The sequence below is a fragment of the Brachyhypopomus gauderio genome, chromosome 1, assembly GCF_052324685.1.
Source record: "Brachyhypopomus gauderio isolate BG-103 chromosome 1, BGAUD_0.2, whole genome shotgun sequence".
Lineage (NCBI taxonomy): Eukaryota > Metazoa > Chordata > Actinopteri > Gymnotiformes > Hypopomidae > Brachyhypopomus > Brachyhypopomus gauderio.
The window spans coordinates 40641861-40664082 of NC_135211.1; the positions used below are offsets into that span (position 1 = coordinate 40641861).

At 40.0% G+C, this 22222-nt stretch overlaps 2 protein-coding genes across 2 annotated transcripts; one reads left to right on the forward strand and one right to left on the reverse strand.

Moving 5' to 3' along the window:
* Window positions 1-1244: 1244 nt before the first annotated feature.
* Window positions 1245-4737, reverse strand: LOC143527467 (uncharacterized). Its single transcript, XM_077022705.1, has 6 exons — window positions 4484-4737; window positions 3934-4061; window positions 3470-3662; window positions 3046-3164; window positions 2717-2936; window positions 1245-1539 (listed from the first exon to the last, which is right to left on the reverse strand). The coding sequence occupies exons 1-6, from the start codon at window positions 4716-4718 to the stop codon at window positions 1418-1420; spliced, it is 1017 nt and encodes a 338-aa protein (XP_076878820.1). The 5' UTR covers window positions 4719-4737; the 3' UTR covers window positions 1245-1417.
* Window positions 4738-4858: 121 nt separating this feature from the next.
* Window positions 4859-11432, forward strand: LOC143520591 (uncharacterized). Its single transcript, XM_077013574.1, has 5 exons — window positions 4859-4996; window positions 5517-5571; window positions 5919-6005; window positions 6311-6382; window positions 6492-11432. The coding sequence occupies exons 1-5, from the start codon at window positions 4887-4889 to the stop codon at window positions 6591-6593; spliced, it is 426 nt and encodes a 141-aa protein (XP_076869689.1). The 5' UTR covers window positions 4859-4886; the 3' UTR covers window positions 6594-11432.
* Window positions 11433-22222: the final 10790 nt, after the last annotated feature.

Here is a 22222-nt window from a genome sequence, read left to right on the forward strand (position 1 = left end):
AGCTGCGCCCAGAGGGAGGACTAAAGCTCCCCGAGGGAAGCCCCCTGCAGCAAGGCCAGCGGGAGCCCCGAGCGGCACAACGCGCGCGCGGAGTCGGAACCCTAGGACCGGAGAGGCTCCGCAGCCTGTACCGCCTGCGGCGTCTAAGCCTCCAGGAGGGACTCCGCTGCCTGTTCCGCCTGCCGCGCCCGCCCAGCCTGCTTTCCCTGGAGGGATAGCGCCACCGTGTGCGCTTTGGCAGGCAGCCGGAGCGATGCCATGGCTGCCTGTCCCTATATGTTTGTCTATTCCCCTGTGTCTCCCTAATTTCCTTTTCCCGTTCGTTCCTCTTGTGTTTCATGTGCCTGTGTGTGTGTTTGTCAGCGTGCCATTGTTTAATGTTTTCTCCCCTGTCTTCCCAGGGAGGGTGTGCTAGAGCTGTTCGCGGCGGTTCCCGCCGTCGGGGGTGACGGCTCTCGGAGGCTCGTGATCCCGGCGGCTCCGGACCTGCACCGTCGGTGTTGGTTCGGGGCTTCCCAGCTGCGCGGGACGCTCCGGGAGTAGCGAGCCCCTGGCGGAGGGTTCTGTCACGGTGAAGGCTCCGGACCCTTCCCTGTGGGCGTGTCATGACGTCGTCTGCGTGCTGTTATGTCCATGTTTGTACTTCCGTGGGTGTGGGTTGTTTGTGAGCGTGTTCGTTTGTTACACCTGTGCCTTGTCTCGAGGTCACGTGGGTCTGTGTAACTCACCTATTTAATGTGCGTTCGCGCAGTGTCGTGTGCTCGTCTTTGTCTAAAGTTCATGCCTGTGCAAACATCGCGTCAGCGTGCTTGCTCCGCTAGTGCTGGACTTTACGTGTTGTTATTCATTAAATGTTAAGTGTGCATCGCAAAGACGCTAGTTGTGTCTCATTCTTCCTCTCACACACCAGCGTCACAATATTTAATAATACATTTCATTATATATATATATATATATATATATATATATATATATATATATATATATATATATATATATATATATATATATAATGAAATGTATTAATCAATATAATATTAAATATAATAAGATATATGATGTAGAATACATAAAATATATTTACTCATATATCTTAATATATTTCATATTATAATTAATAAAACATTTCACACACACACACACACACACACACAAAATTTACCATATAGCTAACATATATTACCACACACTAAGGGGTAATCAAATTTTTTTTTATTTTGCTTTGGAAAAAAAAAACCTTTCACACAAAATGTTATAACACACAGTTATAAACAATAAAGTGCATCTCAGAACCATTGTGAAATTTAGTAATTGCTTGGACTTTAGCCATTCACCTTTAGCCATTCAAGATAATCAGTCGTGAAAATTTAAGTCCACCTTGTGAAACACATCAATTTGTGAAACACCGTCAGTTATCTTATTTAACATTGTCCATACTGTTCTTTCTCTTCACCTGGTGCCTTAACTCACAAATTCTTGTGTTGATTGATTTTCTAAGATCTGAGATCTTGGCCCCTGGATGCTGGTTTACAACAGCATCTGTGAAACACAACAATAACAAATAATTAGACATTCACAAAATACAGCATGAAATATAAGTACATTCATTGTGACACGGGAGGCGGCTGACGGACGAGACACGAGTCTGCTGGTATTTCTCACGGTCACTGTTTATTTCTCACAAATGTAGCGCAATAAGTGCACGGGCAACACATAGACCTTTACACACAACGTGCAGACTTAGACAACGACGAGCACAGGACACTGCGCGAGCGCACATTAAATAGACAAACCACATGAGCCCCATGTGATTACGAGACGAGCCACAGGTGAGACGCATATTCACAAGACATAACCATAACCACGAAGATCCACAGACGCAGACGATACACGTGGACAACGTAAACACAAGCCCAAAAGGGAGGGGCCGGGGTCCTCAACGTGTCATTTATAATATTTTAAATGAACTGGTTTGTAATGCAAATAATGGAAGGACAGAGTTTGTATATTTTGGCCTGAGGGTGGTGCCACCAAATTTGGCCTGATTCATTTGGGATGCATTCATGTGCTAATCAATTTCAGACCATGAGATATCAAAATTCTTACACTTCTTACACACAAATTCTTATAGCCTATTATATTTCTGTCATGTTACAGCACCTGGACCCTTCCCTTTGGGTATGTGCATGTGTAGTCTGTGTCCATATATGTACGTCCTGTGGGTGTGGTTGTGTATGTGTTCACCCATCTCATCAGTATAAAATGTTATATGCGGTGCTCGTTATGTGTTAAATTAAGTATATATGGCGTGAGTTAGTATTGTCCTGTGCTTGTCTTTGTGAGTCCCTTACATGTCAGACATATGCCAAGGAGCTACGTTATTCGTTCAAATAAACATTTATAGGATCACTCATCTCTGCATCCTGCATTATTTCACATGTGACAACTTCAATGATTCGGTATGTAATCTGTGGTTATGCTTTTTTTTTTTTAAAGAGGTCCTGCAATATTTAGCTATGGTTTATGCCAATGTGACTGCATATGCTGCTGGCTATGGTAGTCAAACAATATTTTAATGAGCTAGTGTTTTACTTTAATGTATTAGCATAATCTATATGGTACATACATGTGTCCTAAAAGCTCCTCCTTTGTTATAATTGTGACAAATAAAACTGGAAATTCTGGCACCAAATCTGAAAAAAAATGGATATTTTACCAAGTAAAGCTTGCAGTTTTTTCCCATCGAGAGGCTGTCGTCGTTGTGCAGTGGGATCGACTTTGTTGATCCCTCCGGTCAGATTGGATTTTAGGAGAACATCAACACTAAAGAGGCCCAACAGCAGCACTCGTGCCATCCCACTGGCTGTAGGTTGGGATTTTGCAGTCTCCCAACAATGAGCTGAGACAGTGGTGGTGCCATCTTTCCCCAGTTTCACCTTATTAATTGTAAAAAACAAAACAAAAAACAAAGAAAATCACCACAAGCAACAGAATATGTTATGGTATGTTTTCAACTCTAAACGTAGCAACTGCAAAAATGCTTACTTCTGAAGGTGTACAAGATGTAGTTTCACCCTCATTTTCATCTTCACAGACAGTAACATCTTTGGTGGGATTACTATTGGCGAGAACCTTTTTAATGTCCACTAACAAAGATGGAATTTCTGTAAAATAATTGTAATAAGAAAATGAATGTGGGGTAGCTCAGTGTATCACTGCAAGAATCCTTGGGTGGAGTGGTCTGGGTCCTTTTCAAGTTTCAAGATTTACTTTCTGTGTGGAGACTGCATGTCGTCCACCTGAGTTTACTCCGGGTACTCAATTACTAAATCAGTAATGAATTCTTAATGAGCAGTTAGGTAATATATCTATTATAACTAATATATTACATGTAAAATGAAACACCACTATGAATAAAATTTAAAATGCAAAGATACTCATTAGCATTTAATATGAAATAAATACTTGCCTTTAACTACCATGTGGCGCAGTCTGGTATTTTCCTTCTGCAAAGCCTTGACCTGGTTCTGGAGGTCTCTGATTTGCTCAGCATTTTCATTGCTTGACCCTTCTGCTGGACTCTGGATTTCTGGGGTAAGTTGGTTGTTTTCAGAAATAATGTTTTCCTCTGCCTGCCTCCGTGCTGCAAGTTTGGTTTTTTTCTATAAGGTAAAGGGTTTTGATTATGGATGAATCAATACATAAACACTCTTAATTTGATATCATTTCCAGCTTTCAAGTCATTCGCAAATTGCAATTCCTAATACAGTATATAAGTAACCATGTTACAAAACTCTGACAATAAAAAGAACAAAAAATGTGTGTCAAAGCAGTACTAAGTTTAAATAAGAAGGCAGTTGCCTGTATAGATGCTAGAGTAGACATTGGTTGCATCAAACTGCAATCCATTCACCACCTAATCTGTTAAATTACCTTTTTTGGAATTTCACAGTTTGAAGCATCATCTTCATCACAGAACTGGCGATTGGGTTTCCTGGATCTCTTTGGGATGTCCTCTTTGAAAAGTTCTCGTTCAGCAGATTTCAGTGTAGACTCTTTTTCTACATTAATGTCGAAATATCGAATTTTAATGGCACAAAGATGCCAACCAATACATGTATTAAAACAATAATTTAAAAACTGAAAAATGTGACCCATTATTGATTTATTTTAAAAGCAGCTCTGTAAATCCAGTTAACATACCTCATAGTTATAGTTATATAAATGGAACATTCATTCATTCATTCATTCAGTTGGTCGTTATTGCTAACAATTGCTTCGTGGGATACATAACCTGATGTGCACCTTGAGTGGTGTAGTTAGCATATTTTCCAAGAAGCAACAACTTCTCGGAATATATATTTCTTCCAATGAATATATATTTCTTGGCGATATATTTCAATACTTCCTTATTAGCAGCATGTGGGTTTGCTAATTTTTGTTAATATTTTACACTATTGTTAAAATCAATAGTTGAACTTACCTGCTAATTTTAGCACCACTGCATGTTCAACTTGCCATCCGTTGACAGGCCTCTTAGTGTTAGTCATCCGACATTCAACTAGATATGTTCTAGATGTATCTGTTGGGTCAAAGTCGATTATCCACTTTGTTGGTACGATGCTAATCGCATCTTTGTCTGGTCCATTAGTCCATGAAACAAGGGCATACCGATAGCTGGACATTTTACGTATTTTATCCAAACTTGAGTTGCACATCTACAATTTCAACCGTCCTTTTCCCTCCACGTCCGTTACGTAAACGTCGCCCTGTCCTACTGAACTGTGATTGGCTAGTTACTCGTATCTCTGAAATCTTCCGGTTCCGCGATCCAATCATGGCGCGCTGATCCAGAAATCGCGGGTGCTGCTGTCCCGCTCGACTCGATGCTCACATGTGACACAGATGGAAAAATGGACCGATTGAAGAGGAAATATATTCTCCTGGGTTCAGAAGACACGGAGATTCCAGCAAGAACAAAACGATGGAAATTAAGGTTAGTTTTTTTGCTTCATCATGGCCGAGTAACTTGTGTCGTGATTCTGTACTAGCGGTAGGTTACAGATGAGTTTCAGGGTGAGTTCATGGTGACTCGCCAGCTCCATTCAGCTGATTTTCCGACAGGTAGATGAAGGTAGATGGATAGTTTGCATTTTTTATAAGTGGGATTGTATGAGGTACTTAAACCTGGCCGTAATCTGAGATCATTTATTTTTTGTTATTTAAGCTTTAACAACTGCTTTGTGTATGTAACTTGAACCTTTTGGCTAAACTCCTTAGACTGATAAAGTGCAGTGAGTGTGTGTGCCATACGATAGATTTGTGCCTAGGGTTGTTCCTGCCTTGCAAACTGGCTATGCACTGGGACCCTAGAAACCGGGAATAAGTGGTTAAGATAATGAATGAATAACGTAGATATATATATATATATATATATATATATATATATATATATATATATATATATATATATATATATATATTTTTTTTTTTTTTTTTTTTTTCTTTAATCACAGGAAAGCATTGATAGAGGCCAACAACATTGAGATTCATCAGTCAGTCCAGGACCTGGTGAGTCATGAACTTAAAATATGTTAATATAAAGTTAAACCTTTTCGTAGACCTTTTGGAAGTTACTTGTGCCATTTGACCATTGTGTCAGTAGCCAGCTACTTTGAAAAATATTGAGAAAACACTTTTAATCACTCAGTCTTGCCAGACACCTCTCCTGCAGCAGAAGTATTTATCAATACCTTGAAATATACATAGCTATTGGATTGTGAGTGATCTTGCAATATTAATTTTTAGTCTGGAGACGATGGAAATGTTGTTTTTTGCTAAATCTGGTACACTCTTTACATAGAAAGTGTTTTGAATATGAGAGGTTTGTTCTTGTAATTTTTTTTTTTGATAATTAGCCAGCAGCCCATGACAGTCCTGGTGTCTGGAGCCCCCTAAGTGGACAGTCTACACAAAGTCTGTCGGGAACTACAGATGAAGTCAATGTAAGCTTGAACTGCTTTATTTCTTATTTCCAAGATAGTGATGATCCATTTTGATCAATAATACATCAATAATGTCTTCCCTATGTGTTTCTGTGTTTTATTAATATTTCACTGAGTGCACTTAAATATGTTAATTTAGTCAGGACATTGATATTTTTCTCAAATAATTTTTAAATGCCCATTTTTTTGTGTTAGGTTTTGTCTTAAAAATATCTTAAGAGGTAACCCTGTTACATGTTAACTTTGGACACATACAGTTTGGTTAGTAGAATGTATGGGAATTTATTTAGTTATCTGTTTTATAGGTAACTTATGACAATTCTGAAGATTGGTCTCCTCTCAGTAAACAACAGAGTTTGTCAGGAGTGGAAGTCTCTGTAAGTTTTGGCTATGTAGCTGAACAAAATATTCTTTGTCAATGATTTGAACTTTGACAAGAATCTGACTTGTATTAGCAATAACAGCCTTTTTGTTTTTACACAACAGAACCTGAATCATAATTCCTCTGAATGCGACTCTGACAGTGGCTCTGAAGATGCACACAGTGGTGGTTACGTTAGCGTAAGTGCAATGAGCTTTTCAACTTAAAAAAACAAAACAAAAAAAAGCATAACCACAGATTACGAACCGAATCATTGAAATGTCACGTGAGGTGAATTGGTTGTTACCTTAAACTTAACCAAACTGCTTTATTTATGTAACTTTAACTCTTAATCTCATCTCTAACCGTTAGCCTTTTGACTGCCTGGTTTAACCCCCTTGCACGCAAACTTTACCTTACATTTCCCATCAAGTAAATTCATAATGATCAAAAACATTTGGTCTATATTGTACATGAACATCAAATTCATATTGTGTATCTACTGTTTGCATCACGCTTACATTAAGTGAAACATTCAAAGTCAAGATGCCTTTTTTTTTTTGGCTGCAGCATTATGTCAAATAGAAAATATCTTAAGTCGTGTGCATAATTTCATACACATGTCCCTGTAATTCAGCAGCACCTTGGTACTTTTGGGAACATTGAGATCTCTACTAAAATTTGTGTGCCAGGGTCATCTTTTCATTGTATCATTGTTTTGTAGTCTATGTGGCACATATGTTTTTAATTATTTTTTAGAAAACAGCTGATGACATCCGGGCTAATTTAAAGGTGCTGGCTAAACGTAAATATTCTAAGATAGTTATACACGTCGGCACCAATGATGTGGGATTGAGACAGTCTGAGATCACCAAGGATAATGTTAAAGAGGTGTGCGAGTTAGCGGGGACGATGTCAGATGCCGTAATATGCTCTGGTCCCATTCCAGTTCGGCGTGGCGCTGAAACCTACAGCAGGTTATGGGCGTTACACCGCTGGATGTCTAAATGGTGCTCAGATAACAAAGTGGGCTATATAGATAATTGGACACGTTTTGAGGGCAGGCCTGGCCTTTTGAAGCGAGACGGCATTCACCCCTATTGGGAGGGTGCTGCTCTCATTTCTCATAGCATATCTGCTAGGCTTAATAGTGGTAGTGTAGGTGTAGTTAATGGGGATTGACAAACCAGAGCCGAGGCCAGGCAGCAGACAAACAGGCTAATCCGACTGTCTGCGAGCTGCAAAGAGACGTCACCTAGGTCACACCAGATTGAAACTGTGTCTGTTCCTCGAGTACCAAAAAATAATACTCGTAAAGTTAGTAGACAAAATTTAATCAATGTTAAATTCAACTATGCTCCCTCAGAGAGCAGTTTAAATCTGAAACTAGGACTACTAGATATTAGATCCCTGTCATCTAAAGCATTGCTTGTTAATGAAATGATTACCGATCATGATCTATGCATGCTTTGCTTGACGGAAACCTGGACCCGACCAGACGACTATATGGCCCTAAATGAAGCTTCTCCCTCTGGCTATAGATATGTCCATAACCCCCGTCCAAATGGTCGAGGAGGTGGGGTCGCCACAATATATGACTCTGATATAGGCATTTCTCAAAAATTTGGCTTCAAGTTTAATTCTTTTGAACACCTCATCCTCACTGTATCAAATGTTTCAAATTTAACAAGCAACAAAGTGTCACAGTCGTTTATGTTAATTACTATTTACCGCCCCCCTGGTTCATACTCTGAGTTCTTGCAGGAGTTTTCAGACTTCCTGTCTCATGTAGTGCTATCAGCCGATAAGGTGATTATAGTGGGTGATTTTAATATCCATTTTGAAAATCGGTGTGACTCTTTTAGCATTCATTTTCAAGCAATTCTTGATTCAATGGGTATCACTCAGAATGTGGTGGGTCCTACGCATAACTGTAGTCATACTTTAGACTTGGTCTTGTCATTTGGTATTGACATATCCAGTTTAGCAATTCTTCCTCAGAGTGAGGCTGTTTCTGACCACAGCCTCATAACATACGAGTTGTGTTTAACTGACTGTGTTCATCGGCCACCCCGCTATCAAATTAAACGAGCTATAACACCCAGCACCATAGCCGCGCTCACTGATATTTTACCGGGTCTGACAAACACTGATCCACTTGTAGCTCCGGAAGGACTAGAGCGTTTCACCGAGCACGTCGAGACTTCCCTTCGTACAGCTTTAGACAAAGTTGCACCACTACGATATAAGAGAGCCACGGAGAGAAGAATAGCGCCATGGTACAATGAGCACACGCGTAGCCTCAAACGAGCCGCGCGGATTCTGGAACGTAAATGGCGAAATATGAAGTTAGAAGTGTATAGACTATCATGGAAAAGCAGCCTTATTGAATATAAGCATGCCCTCCATATGGCAAAGTCCTTATACTTATCGGCCTTAATAGAAAAACATAAAAACAATTCAGGACTCCTTTTTAAAACTGTTTCCAGCCTTACGAGGAGTCATGAACAAAACAATTAGATTACACTAGAGTGTAGCAGTAACAATTTTATGAAATTCTTTAATGATAAGATTGATAAAATTAGGGAAAACATTAGTAGTGCTATCTCAGAGCCTGTCAACATGCCAATGCACCTTGACAGCTGTCTGGTCAGCTCTGATGCCCTGTTAGAGTCTTTCTCCCCAATTGGTCGTGAGGAGCTTATTTCACTGGTGAAATCTGCTAAACCCTCCACATGCATACTAGATGCTGTACCAACCCATCTACTTAAAGAATTACTGCACAGCAATGTAGAACCGTTGCTTACTATAATAAATTATTCTCTGAGCCTGGGCTACGTTCCCAGTTCATTTAAACTTGCAGTCATCAAGCCGCTAATTAAAAAACCTGGTCTTAACCCCCAAGAACTGTCCAACTATAGGCCAATATCTAATCTGTCATTCATATCCAAAATTTTAGAGAAAGTAGTTTCTTCACAACTCTCTTCCTTCTTACAGACAGAACATGTCTTAGAGTTATTTCAGTCTGGATTTAGAGCTCATCACAGCACTGAAACAGCACTAACTAAAGTACTGAATGATCTCTTAATATCCTCTGATAAAGGACACATTTCGTTTCTCATACTGCTAGACCTCAGTGCTGCTTTTGACACCATTGATCATAATATTCTACTTAATAGACTGGAGACACTCATTGGCATAAGAGGTCAAGCACTCTCCTGGTTCAGGTCCTACCTGACAGATCGTTACCAATTTGTGCTAGTAAATAACGAATGCTCTGAGCATTCTAAAGTAAAGTATGGTGTCCCACAAGGATCTGTACTGGGCCCCATATTATTCTCATTATATGTGCTACCACTGGGCACTATCATTCGTAGGCATGGTATTAGCTTCCATTGCTACGCGGATGATACTCAGTTGTATATATCTTCTAATCCAGATGATACCACCACAACTCTCAAGATTGAGAACTGCGTCCAGGATATTAAAAACTGGATGGCGTCTAATTTTCTTAAACTAAATTCTGACAAGACTGAGGTACTGATTCTTGGGCCTAAAGCTGTTAGAAGCAATTGGGCTGATATTCCCCTTACCCTAGATGGTTTTTCAGTAACACCAAAATCTACTGCAAAAAGTTTAGGTGTCACTATTGATTCTGATCTTTCATTTGACACACATGTATGCAATGTCACTAAGGCTGCCTTTTTCCATTTACGTAATATTGCCAAGCTGAGACACTTACTTTCTTTAGCTGATGCAGAGAAGCTAGTTCATGCTTTTGTCTCGTCGAGATTGGACTACTGTAATAGTCTTCTAATTGGATGCTCTAAACAGTCCATAAAGAAGCTACAACTTGTACAAAATGCCGCAGCTAGAGTCCTAACCAAGGCTAGGAAATTCGATCATATTAGTCCCACTCTCGCTGCACTACACTGGCTGCCGATTAAATATCGCATTGAATTTAAAGTTCTCCTGTTAACCTATAAGGCGTTAAATGGTCTTGCCCCACAATATCTGAGTGAACTCATTGATTACTACAACCCATATCGCCCTTTGCGCTCCCAAAATGCTGGATTTCTCGTAGTTCCAAAAATTAGTAAAACTACAGCCGGAGGCAGAGCTTTCTCTTTTAAAGCCCCTCAATTATGGAATAGCCTTCCAGCTCCAATCCGAGACTCTGACACAGTTCCAATCTTTAAATCTAGACTTAAGACTCACCTGTTTAGTCAAGCCTTCAGCTAAAATTCCCCTTGTAAGGTGTAGGGGCTTGGGGGCCCCCAGACGTTGAGATTTCTGGTGATCTGAGATGTTGATGCTGTCATCCAGCTGTGTCTTGGCATCACTCTATTTGTGACTATGACTTGACTGGAAAGCAATGTCTCAGTGAGCCCTCATGCCTGTGGTCACCTCTGAACCTCTCCCTTTAGTTATGCTGCTATAGATTAGTCTACCGGAGCCACATGCTGATCACTGGCACGTGAGCTACGTACATTTAAATCAACGGTGGTTTAAATTCATGTCCACTCAGTCTGTATTATCTATCTTCTTGCATGGCTCTACCCAAGACGATTGGATACAGGCACCTGCAGGCACCTGGGGGATGGTCTGGCTGCCGGTGGATGTGCTGATACCGGGGTTCACCTGGGGAGTAACACTGCAGTCGGAGCCTACAATACCAGCATCACTGCTCCGACACGGAATGAAAGCCTGGCATTCATCAACAGACATTTACAGTGACAATATCAAAACCCAGAACTTTCAATTCTACCTTTTACCTAGTCTGATTGTGTGAATTATGTGTGACTTGTGTATTTGTGTGTTAACGGGCCGCCCAATGGAGGATGGGTTCCCTTTTGAGTCTTGGTTCTCCCGAGGTTTCTTCCTATTCCTCACCATCATAGGGAGTTTTTCCTCGCCACTGTCGCCTTTGGCTTGCTCATTAGGGTTCTGGACCCATAGTATTGTTAACCTTGTAAACCCTGTAAAGCTGCTTTGCGACAACTTGAGTTGTTAAAAGCGCTATACAAATAAACTTTGATTGATTGATTGATGAACTCTCTGAAGCTTGGACTCCTATCAGTGGACAGTGCTGTCTTTCAGGAGAGGAAGCATCTGTAGGTATCAGTTATCATGTGTGTACATTATCAAGGTATGCTTTGTTAAAGGCAAAACAAAAGCCTTGTTTTCTTGTATTAATGTGTGCAATGATTTGAAGCTGCATAGTTTGAAAATGATTAAAAATGTCGTCATTGTTCTCACAAAACAGAACTTGATGTGCCATAGTTCTGACCATAACATTGAAAACATCTATGAAGATACTCACAATGCTCAACACACAACTGTAAATATACTATATATGAATGTATTAGTTCATAGATGCTATATATCACAAGCTTTCTGCTTTTTGTTTCTAATTTGGTATTAGTTCTTGTGCATCTCAAAAATCAGATAGTTCCTCTGAAATTATTATACTGGAGGTTACAACAGGTGTACAAAATCAGTTTATTTGTAAAATGTTTGCTGGGATATGTGTAACTATTTTTGAGTCTATGTTTAATACATTTCTATTATTTTATTTGTTATAATCAGAAACTTCTTTTTTTGTTCCTTATTCCAGATCCTGCAGGCTGACTGTGGTGATTCTATGTCCAGGTATCCTACATCCCCACTCTTGTTTGAGGATGAATGTTCTATGGAGTGTGATCTTCACTTCAGTGATCGACCAAATTCGAGCCCATTATCAGAGTCATTAAGTGACTTCAATCCTGATGACTTGGATGACAGTGTCGGTATGAGTATGTTGGAACCAATGCAGTCTTTTATTGAGTCTGACTCTGAATCCATTCTTGGCAGTGGAGAACAATTTTCCCCTGTATATGAAAGCAGTCCTAACGAGTCAGTAAATGAGGGAGAAGATAGTAATGAAAAGTTTCCTCAGTTAAATGAAGAGCCACTTTACACTGGTTCACGACTAACCAAAGCTCAGAGTTTTTTACTTATAACAGGGTTCGTACGGTCATGAAAAACCTGGAAAAATTATGGAATTTGAAAATAGCAATTTCCAGGCCTGGATAAGTTTTGGAAAAATAAAAAATACTCAAATGTTTTGGAAAAGTCATGGAAATTTGCTTGACACAATAAATGTATGTTGTTCTGATAACCGGAAGAAAAAATTAATAAATATAATATAGCCATTTTTTTTTCCATTGTGCGGACCGCTAACGCAACTTCACACATTAGTTCACTGCGTTAGCGTCGGACTCCAAGCGGAGCTGTAGATTGTACTTTGATGTAAATCAGCGTAATGCTGGTAAATGCCGATTAAACAATGACTGCTTCAGTTGGACAAATACAAGCTATGGCTTGTGAAAGACAAGGACACGGGGCGTGCAAAATGTGCACGGTTAACGATGGGGTTAGAGACTGAAAAGATTTAGATACGTTTTGATCGTAAACACAGTATAGAAAAAAAACTAACGATGTCCTCGTGCGTACAACGCGAGAAAGAGCCATCGTGTTGCCGAGATGGGCTGCAGTGGAGCCTGTGCTGCCTCAGCTTATCGTACACAACACTCCACAACACTCCACTGTGCTGCCACTGCTCCTCCGTGCACGCGCGAAATAAAAAAAAAAGTAGGTCGTAACTCCGGTACTCCGGTGCTACGGTAAATGTTTATTTTTTCAATTAAACCACGTGGCTTGTCATTAATTTATGATATACTGTGGAATTTTGGCCTGGATTTTTTCTTATTTTTCATGTCTACACATATGTTTAGAGAATGTATAGTCATTAAAATTTGCCTCAAAGTCATGGAAAAGTCATGGAAATTGATTGTTAAAAAAGTGTATGAACCCTGTTATAATGTCATTTGTTTTAAGACACGCACTCACTGGTGTGGCCCTTTCTGATCTTCTAGATTTGATTAATATCCACTGTCCAGAAAACATAATGTCAACCTCAAAGCATCTGTTCTTAAAAGTGCTTAAGCCAATACAGGGTCACCTACAGTGTCACATATACTGTCCAAACTGTGAGTATTACATCGGTGACAAAGTTAGTGAAGGGCAGTGTACAGTCTGCAGCACAATGTGGGATAAAGACAGTTCACTAAAGAATGGAAACTTCTTCATATACTTACCAATCCAAACACAGTTGGAACATCTTCTTCAAAGACAGGATATTGCATGTTGTCTCAAGTTAGGAAATGACACATTCAGTTCTGAAAATTATGATGACATATGTAGTGGTAAACTCTACCATAATCTGAACAAAGAAGGAGGCCCGCTTGATGGTCCTCATGGATACTCCTTAACACTCAACTGTGATGGTGTGCCTGTGTTTAAATCATCACTGTATAGTATTTGGCCATTACAAGGGATTGTAAACGAGCTTCCTTACCCTGTGCGCAAAGAAAACGTTTTGCTTTTTGGCTTGTGGTTTGGCAGTAAAAAGCCAAATGTTAATACATTTTTAAAACCTTTCACTCTGGAGTGTCAGAAGTTGTCAACTGTGGGCTTTAAGCTAAAAACAAACAGCACTGAGGAACAATGTAGAGTTGTGGCAGCTCTTATGATGTGTGATTCAGTTGCCAGGCCCATACTACAAAACATGACACAGTTTAATGGTCAATATGGGTGCAGCCTCTGTCTACATCCTGGTGAACAAGTTCAAAAGGGAAATGGTACTGTCAGGGCATACCCATATAAAGATGTTCCAAAAAGGGACCACACTTCAACCATAAGAGATGCAAAGGAGGCTCTGCGCACCACAAAATCTGTGAGAGGTGTTAAAGGGCCCACATGTCTTATAAACATCCCACACTTTGACATCATAACTAGTATGCCTCCTGACCATATGCACAATGTACATCTTGGTTTAGTTCGTCAAATGGCAAGCATGTGGCTGGACAGTGAAAACCACGAGAAACCATACTACATTGGTAACCGAGTGAATGAACTTGATGAACAACTCTTACTAATTAAGCCTCCTTGCAATGTGACAAGAGTCCCTCGATCTCTTCAGCAAAGAAGGTTTTGGAAGGCTAGTGAATGGCAGAACTGGTTACTGTTTTATAGTATATTTGTGCTAAAAGGAATTCTGCCCCAGATATTTTATCAACACTGGTTACTTCTTGTCACATTCATGTTCTTACTGTGCAAGGACATCATTACAACAGAGGAGTTAAAAAGATGTGAAAATTTGGTTGTAGATTTTGTCAAACAATTTGAAACACTGTATGGAAAGCAGAATGTGTCATTTAATGTACATTTATGTCTTCATTTACCTGAATCTGTAAAGAATTGGGGGCCTTTGTGGGCACATTCAGGATATATTTTTGAGTCATTTAATGGGGTATTACTAAAAATGTTTCATGGCACTCAGTGTGTTCCTTTACAGATAATGAAAGAATTCACTTATAGACAAGTATTGCCTCTTTTGAGAAATGATGCACTGAGAAATGCAGTGCCTGAATGCATCCAGCTGTATAACCACTTAAGTGGTCAAAAAAGACTGAGGCAGTTTGAAAGAGTAGCAGATCAGGTTCTTACCCTTGGTTTGCATTATTCTCGAAAACTTACTAGTGAAGAGTTACTGGCCATGAGAGAGCAACTTTTAGTCACAGTGGATACAGTCGTGAAAATATTCAGTAGAATTCTAGTCAATGGACAACTGTATTACTCACAAGAATTCACCAGAGTAGTGAAAAGGAACAGCTTCACTGTTTTGCTGGAAAATGGACACATAATCTCTGTTTACTACTACATCATAGTAGAGCAACAAGGCAACAGAAAATGCTTTGCTCTTGGAAGAGAGTATGATAGATCACACAATACATTGATTAATACTGAAAATGTAGTTGGTCTGAAGAGAGTGTTGCGGGGCAGGAAACAGATATTTCATGTGACAATGTTTAAAAGAAAATGCTTGCTAATTGATCTGCCACGATATCCTAGCCTCTATGCATGTATACCACCAAGATCCAGTGTGGAGGACTGAAAAGTGGGGTGGGTGGGGTTTAAATATGCTGATATGCTCAAACGTGTTTGGTTTTGAAAGGTCTGTGTTTGAATTGAATATATACTGTCAATTTTTTCATGTATGGAATGTGTCATTATGCAAACAGTGGAATAACTTGAAAATCAGTTGAGCATTTTGTAAAAGTAAACTCATTGATTCAATAAAACATTCATTGTAAAAATGTAATGCAGTTTTTGCCTTCATTGCAATATATTTTTTTACATGTGTAAATATATAGACATACATGTTCTATGCATATATTGCAGTATATTGAAAAATATAAGCACTTGTTTCCCATATATGAAGTTGTATAATTTAATATATTGAAGTATATTTTCCAGTATATTGCGTATTTCCTCAGACAATGATATCAGTCGGTTTGCGAGGATACGGGCAAGAACTTTACCAGTTGTTGACAGAAGTGAGATGCCTCTGTAGTTCCCACATTCTGCCTTGTCCCCTTTTTAAAAAAATGGTGACTGGAGGGATTTCCTCTTTTTCCCAGACCTTGAGGAGAAGGGTGTGGATGTGACACAAGAGCTCTGGCCCACCTTTCTTTAGAACCTCTGCTGGTATCCCATCAGGGCCTGCAGCCTTGCTGTTCTTTAAGCTCCTGATGGCATCTTGCACTTCCAAAACGCTGGGAGGTTCACCCATATCTTCTCTGATGAGACACTGAGGTATGAGGTTTATAAATCCTGGATCTATGGTACTATTTTGGTTAAGAAGTTCCTGGAAATGCTCTTTCCATCTAGCATTGATGGACTCATTGTCCTTCAATAGCACTTGTCCATCCTTTGAGCGCAAAGGGGTTGGGCCTCGATAGTTTGGTCCATAGATGGCCTTTGTAGCACAGAAAAAGCCCCTGGTGTTACCAGAGTCTGCAAGCCTCTGGATTTCCATTGCCTTTTCTTTCCACCAAGAGTTTTTAAGCTCCCTCACCTGGCTCTGAACCGCTGCCTTCGCTCTAGAGTGAGCAACTCTTTTAGCTCTGCAGGAAGTGTCGTTTTGCCATGTACGAAAGGCTTCCTTTTTTTTGAGGATCAGCTGTTCGATCTCTGCATCGTTCTCATCAAACCAGTCCCGATGCTTTCTGGACTTATACCCCAAGGTGTTTAAACAGGCATTGAGGATGGTGGATTTTAGGAGACACCAATGCTCTCCTATATCAGCAGGATATTCCTGTTGGAGACTTTTCTTGAAAGAGGCCTGAAGATGCTGCTGGGTGGCAGGTTCATGTAAACTTTCAAGTTCAAGTCTTTGCTGAGTCTGCTTCTTATGGATGCTTCTTTTCCTCTTAAGTTTGATGGACATTGTGCAGCGTACAAGACGATGATCTGTCCAGCAATCATCAGTACCAAACATGGCCCGTGTGATGTTTACATCTTGCCGGTCCCTGGTTCGTACAATAGCATAATCAATTAGATGCCACTGTTTAGAGCGAGGGTGCTTCCATGATGCCTTGTATTTATTTTTTTGCCGGAAAAGTGTGTTGGTGATGGTGAGATCATATTGAGCACATTTGCTGAGAAGAAGAGATCCATTGGAGTTGATGTTCCCAATGCCCTCTTTGCCAATGACACCCTGACAGAGGATGCTGTCCCGGCCGACCCTTGCATTGAAATCACCAAGGAGTATGATCTTATCCTCCCTGGGGATCTCAGCAAGTGTCTCGCCTAAGCAGGCATAGAAGGTCTCTTTTACTCCCTCTTCAGAGTCCAAAGTAGGGGCATAAGCACTCAGGACTGTAGCCATCTGGTTGTTGGCAAGCGCCAGATGCATGGTCATGAGGCGATCACTAATCCCTACAGGAAGTTCAGAGAGATGACCGACAAGCTCATTCTTAACACTAGAAGCGCCGCGCCTCATTTACATACTTATACCTAGAAGCGCGGAGGGCCGGTCATCTGACCGCTTTCACCACCTCCTACTAGCGCCGTGTTGTTTTCACCTACTTAAAGCGCGCCTCAGGCGGTCAAAAGACCGCTGAGTCTTTACACAGGGGAGGTGGTACTGACACATAATTAACACTAGATGGCATTTTGTACAAAAAGAAGAATGAGCCGCCCAAACAAAATATTCGTAATGGTGACATTTGCACGTAACGTTAATATGTTAACAAATTAATGTGACTGAACCATTTAGAATCAGTGACTTGTGACCTTGTTCTCAGTAGCTTCCCCATTGTCAGTTTTGTTTAGTTTCATATTGCATTTCCTGATTTGTGCGAAAACGTAAATGCAAAATATTGTTTCAGTTTTGTTTCTTGGTTAGTGTAATAGGTTGCTTGGGTAGTGTAATAATTTGCTTGGTTAGTGTAATAGTTTGCTCGGTTAGTGTAATAGTTTGTTTGGTTAGTGTAATAGTTTGCTTATTTGTCTGTGTGTTATTCTGTATATATGTCACTATATTATCATGTTCGTTAGCCACACCACTAACCCACTGGCCCACACCCCCACTGTGAAGCGTTCACGTCTTTTGTCTTGCTAATGCTACAGACTGTGCTGCAGCCTTCCACCCCCACATCCACAGAAAGCTTGTTCGATACTCTAAGTAGCAAAGTGAAGCCCGCAGACTGAGCCAAAGCAAGTTTATTTGTATACTCAATTAATGTTACGCCATTTCAAGTTTTAATGTCTAAAAGTTGTGTATGTTAGTGAATTGCAGGCTATGGTGAACATAACAAATCTACAAATAAATTTATCTTTATTTATTTATACTAAATATTAAATGACATACGAATCTTTGCGACACCCGCTGGCAGAAAAGAGAATCACAGTTTAAGTGTAGGCGATGACGGCAATATTACAGAGATACGAGCGAAATCGATTTAAACTAGCCTGTGCAGGGTTTCTTTTAACAATGTAAAAATACTAGTTTATTAAAATGACAATTCTGGGAAAAGTCATGAAAGGAGGGTTCTGAAATTGGATCCAGTGCAAAGATATTATTTTTTTTTGTGCTGCTGCAGTCAAGTGACCGGTGCTCGGCGCTTCTAGGTATAAGTAGGTTGAACAGAGGCGGCGCTTCTAGTAGACGTCACAGCGGTCAAATGACCGGCGCTTTGGCGCTTCTAGTGTTAATGGCAAAGCCGACTCCATGGATCCCAAAAAAACAGGGTGAGCAGAGTGGATCCTAAAGAGGGCTGCTCAGTCATGGGTATAGCAGCCGAAGGACTCTTCTGCCTCAGTTCCAAGAGTCCGGCGACTGATCTTGCACCCACCGCCTACTGTGCCAGCTCATGACTAAAGGCTTCCAGATTTCACAATCCTGCCCCCGTTGCCATCTGCCAAAAGAAGGCGGAATCTGCACGGAGAAGCTCTTTAAACAGAAGTATATGCTGCTCTTACACAAAAGTAGCTGAATAAAAACATTAGAAGAGCCATGACTTTAGACATTTTTAACACTAGAAGTCCCAGAGAAGGGTCTTTCAACACTTCTACTATCGGAACCCAGAGAAGGGTCGAGAGAACTGAAGGATTTTAGCTAACACCCTATTATCAGCTGTAAGCAGGCACTTTTGTTCTGTAAATAAGGCCATTACTGGCGCACCACAGGAGGGGCATGCTTCAGCTCACAACTAATTGTTGTTTTCCATTGAGTTTAGCCATTTAGTTTCTAGTTAGTTCTATTCAGTTTACTGTATTTTATAATATAAAGGTTATATATATTGTATTTAGTTTAGTTTTATCTGAGCAACAAAGCACAAACAATACATTATTTTTTTATATTTTAAATAGAAAATTTGAAATTTTATAGCCAGGTACATGTGAGTAATGACCAGAAGCATTTGTGTCTAAGTCAGGAGGACTGAAATTTCAGCATGAGAAACATACAAAAGAACAACTGTTATGTTTCCATGCTTTTTTATGTTCCATGCTTTTTATTATTGCCATAAAATTATACAAAAAATACAAGGAATAAAACAATTCCACACATATTTACAATAGGCTGCAGTGCAGGGCTGTGTGTGTGTGTGTGTGTGTGTGTGTGTGTGTGTGTGTGTGTGTGTGTGTGTGTGTGTGTGTGTGTGTGTGTGAGTGGCATGTCCTTCTTGTGTGACTAGCACTTTAGCAGTCACTCAGCAGTCAGCAGGGTATCTCCCTGGTACATTTGCCACACGTGTATCTGTAGCAGTCCACACATCTCACATTTGCACAATTGTTCATGAGTGTTCTCATCAGAGCATTCACATACAACTATCTACCCAGTCTGCCAGTCCCTCATTTGGGGAGAAAGCTACAGTATTGTGGCTATTCCCACTTTAGTGACCCCATTTTGTTTCTCTTTCACTCAGACAATAAAATATTCCAATACAGTGAGGACATGCACCTAAGACGAAAATTTCAGACCCCTCCATGATTAAAAATTGTCTAAATTGTCTAAAGTTGGGAATAGCCACAATAGTGTAGGTTTCTCCCCAAATGAGGGAGTGGCAGACTGAGTGGATAATTGTATGTGAGTGCTCTGTTGAGAACATTTCAACTTTATTGTATATATTTCTAAACTTACATCATGTCCTCTGTAGCTTCTGCTCTCAGCCAGGCCCTCTGACTGCCTCTCTCACCTTATGCATGTCCCCTGCACAACAATGCAGCTGGGGGATGGGCAGACACACTCAGGACCAGCTTACAGACTTTTGCATGACCTTTTTTGAGGTGGATCAACATTATTAATTTGGTAATTTTTTTCAAAATTGTTATTTTGAACCCACTTATCTTTTTTAGAAGAAAAACATTACTAACATTACTACATTTCTACCTGAGCCTGCCAAAAGCCAGTGCTGAGGTATTTTGGATCATGAGGCCATGAGGCCATCCTTTGTCATGCAGCCACTTCTAGGTAGACGGGGGGATGGGTGATAGTGTGAGCTATGTTGATCCATTGACTCAGACGGAGAAGAAAAGACCCTTTCAGAGAAATCTGAACTTTAGCTATTTTGACCAATAATCATGTCACCTTTTGCAGTGAGAAAAAAATCCAAAATTAGTACAAAGGAGGCAGACTTGAGATGTTTTGGAATTATAGTTCAAATAATGTCTGTCAGTTTTATAATAAAGAGAAAGATGACTGTAGCCACCTACATGTGGATGAAAATTCATGTCACCACACATTTCACTTACTCTGTTGACTGAGAAGCAAGGATAGCAAAGGTTTCCAGTACACAGCAGGCTTTGGACATGATCCTGGAGGGGCCGTGGGCGGGTGGGGTTCCCTGGTCTTTCTCTGCCTGCCTCTGGCCTCTGGGGCCTTGCTAATAAGTACATTCTGTACATTTATCCTATGTTGCACTTACATAAACACACACACTCACACACACATACATCAGTCATTTGTGCTGTATGTCTTACTTTCTGCTCTTCATTTAGTAGCAGCAGTTGGTGAATCATTTGAGCTGTTTTTTCTGCTCTTCTGTCTTTTCCCTTTTTACTTTCTCTCCCCCTCTTTTCTCTCCTGTCCTGTATGGTTCACCTAACCCCAATTGTTTTTATCACTATTGTACTGTATTATACAGAATTGTTTTCTTTTGATCCTTACATGAAAACAAAGTTGTCCTCCAAAGGTGAAAGGGTGGAGGTGGGCCAAAAAAAAGTTTGAAAAGCCCATATGAAGCAATTTTCAAGCCTAGGGCCACAAACGTCACACACAACACATTGTTAGTTTTCAGAGAGTAGTGAAAATCTGTAGTAGTGATATCTCTTTTGGTAAGATTTCCTAAATTTCCTATTTTTGTTTGCTGGTTATGGCTGTATTTGGAAGAGACACACATGCGAAATCTTGATCTTGAAGTTAAAATTGCTCAATAATATTATTCTATTTCAAGTAGCTGAGGGTTTTTTGTATACATTTATGTAAAAACATTTTTACCTATTAGCAGTTTTTCAAAAGACAAAACTACTTAAAATAAGGTTAAAAATATCAGAGCCATTTTGACTAATCAATATGCCACTTATATGCCATTATAATTCAAATATTATGTTTGTGTCAATTTCACATTATTTCAACCTTTCACAAATCAAATCTCAAACATATGGTTCTGTAGATGAGGAGACTTCTTGCAAGAGATCTTGCACAGTCTCATATGGCAGCCAAGGAGGTGCAAGCTTTCAGCAGCAACCACCCATACCTGACACACGCCTCATTTACATAACACTGGAGGCAAGTTCAGCTCTTCTCCCCCCTGCTGATTCCTCAGGCAATGGGCACTTTTGCAAATGAATGGATGTTAATTGGAGCCACCAGAGGTGTCAGTTTGGACTAAGGTTCTTTGGACCCTCTTTTGGGACTTCAGGGGGGTGGTTGAAATTTCAGGGACTTCTAGTGTTAAATCAAAGTTTAAAATACTTCTCACTTGTTATTCTGGAACGGCACTTTAATGTTTTTTTTTTCCTTTATAGGCCCTTTTCACAACAAAGCGGAAATACGTCACCGCCGGGTAAAACAAGTTCTGGTACTCACAGAAGATAGTTGTTGTCAATTCACCTCAGCATGGAGTGTGTATTTACTTCATCCCTGTCGTCGCTGCCGAGACTGAATTTTAAATACGTTTCCAGTATCGTTGGAGAACATTCAACAACGAAGGGTTCCAAGTTAAATAGAGGCTAAAAATTGTTTGTAGAAGAATTTATTCACTCATACCAGGGTAAGCTAACACCAGCTAGCACTAGCAAGGTAACCAACTAACTATTATTTAACGTATAGCTAGTTCCATTAGTCATCCTACGGAGTGGAAAACAGTCCATATTTTTATGATATATATTATAATATTACAAATGATACAGACAGCTTTAGTTAACAATATCTAGCTAGGTTAAGATGGGCGTACACTGTGCGATT

Coding starts and splice junctions, on each gene's coding strand:
- LOC143520591 (XM_077013574.1), top strand. CDS start 4,887: ATGCTCACATGTGACACAGATGGAAAAATGGACCGATTGAAGAGGAAA. Junction 4,997..5,516: donor ACAAAACGATGGAAATTAAG/GTTAGTTTTTTT, acceptor CTTTAATCACAG/GAAAGCATTGATAGAGGCCA. Junction 6,383..6,491: donor TGTCAGGAGTGGAAGTCTCT/GTAAGTTTTGGC, acceptor TTTACACAACAG/AACCTGAATCATAATTCCTC.
- LOC143527467 (XM_077022705.1), bottom strand. CDS start 4,718: ATGTGCAACTCAAGTTTGGATAAAATACGTAAAATGTCCAGCTATCGG. Junction 3,663..3,933: donor ACTGTGAAATTCCAAAAAAG/GTAATTTAACAG, acceptor TTTACCTTATAG/AAAAAAACCAAACTTGCAGC. Junction 1,540..2,716: donor AAAACTGCAAGCTTTACTTG/GTAAAATATCCA, acceptor TGTGTTTCACAG/ATGCTGTTGTAAACCAGCAT.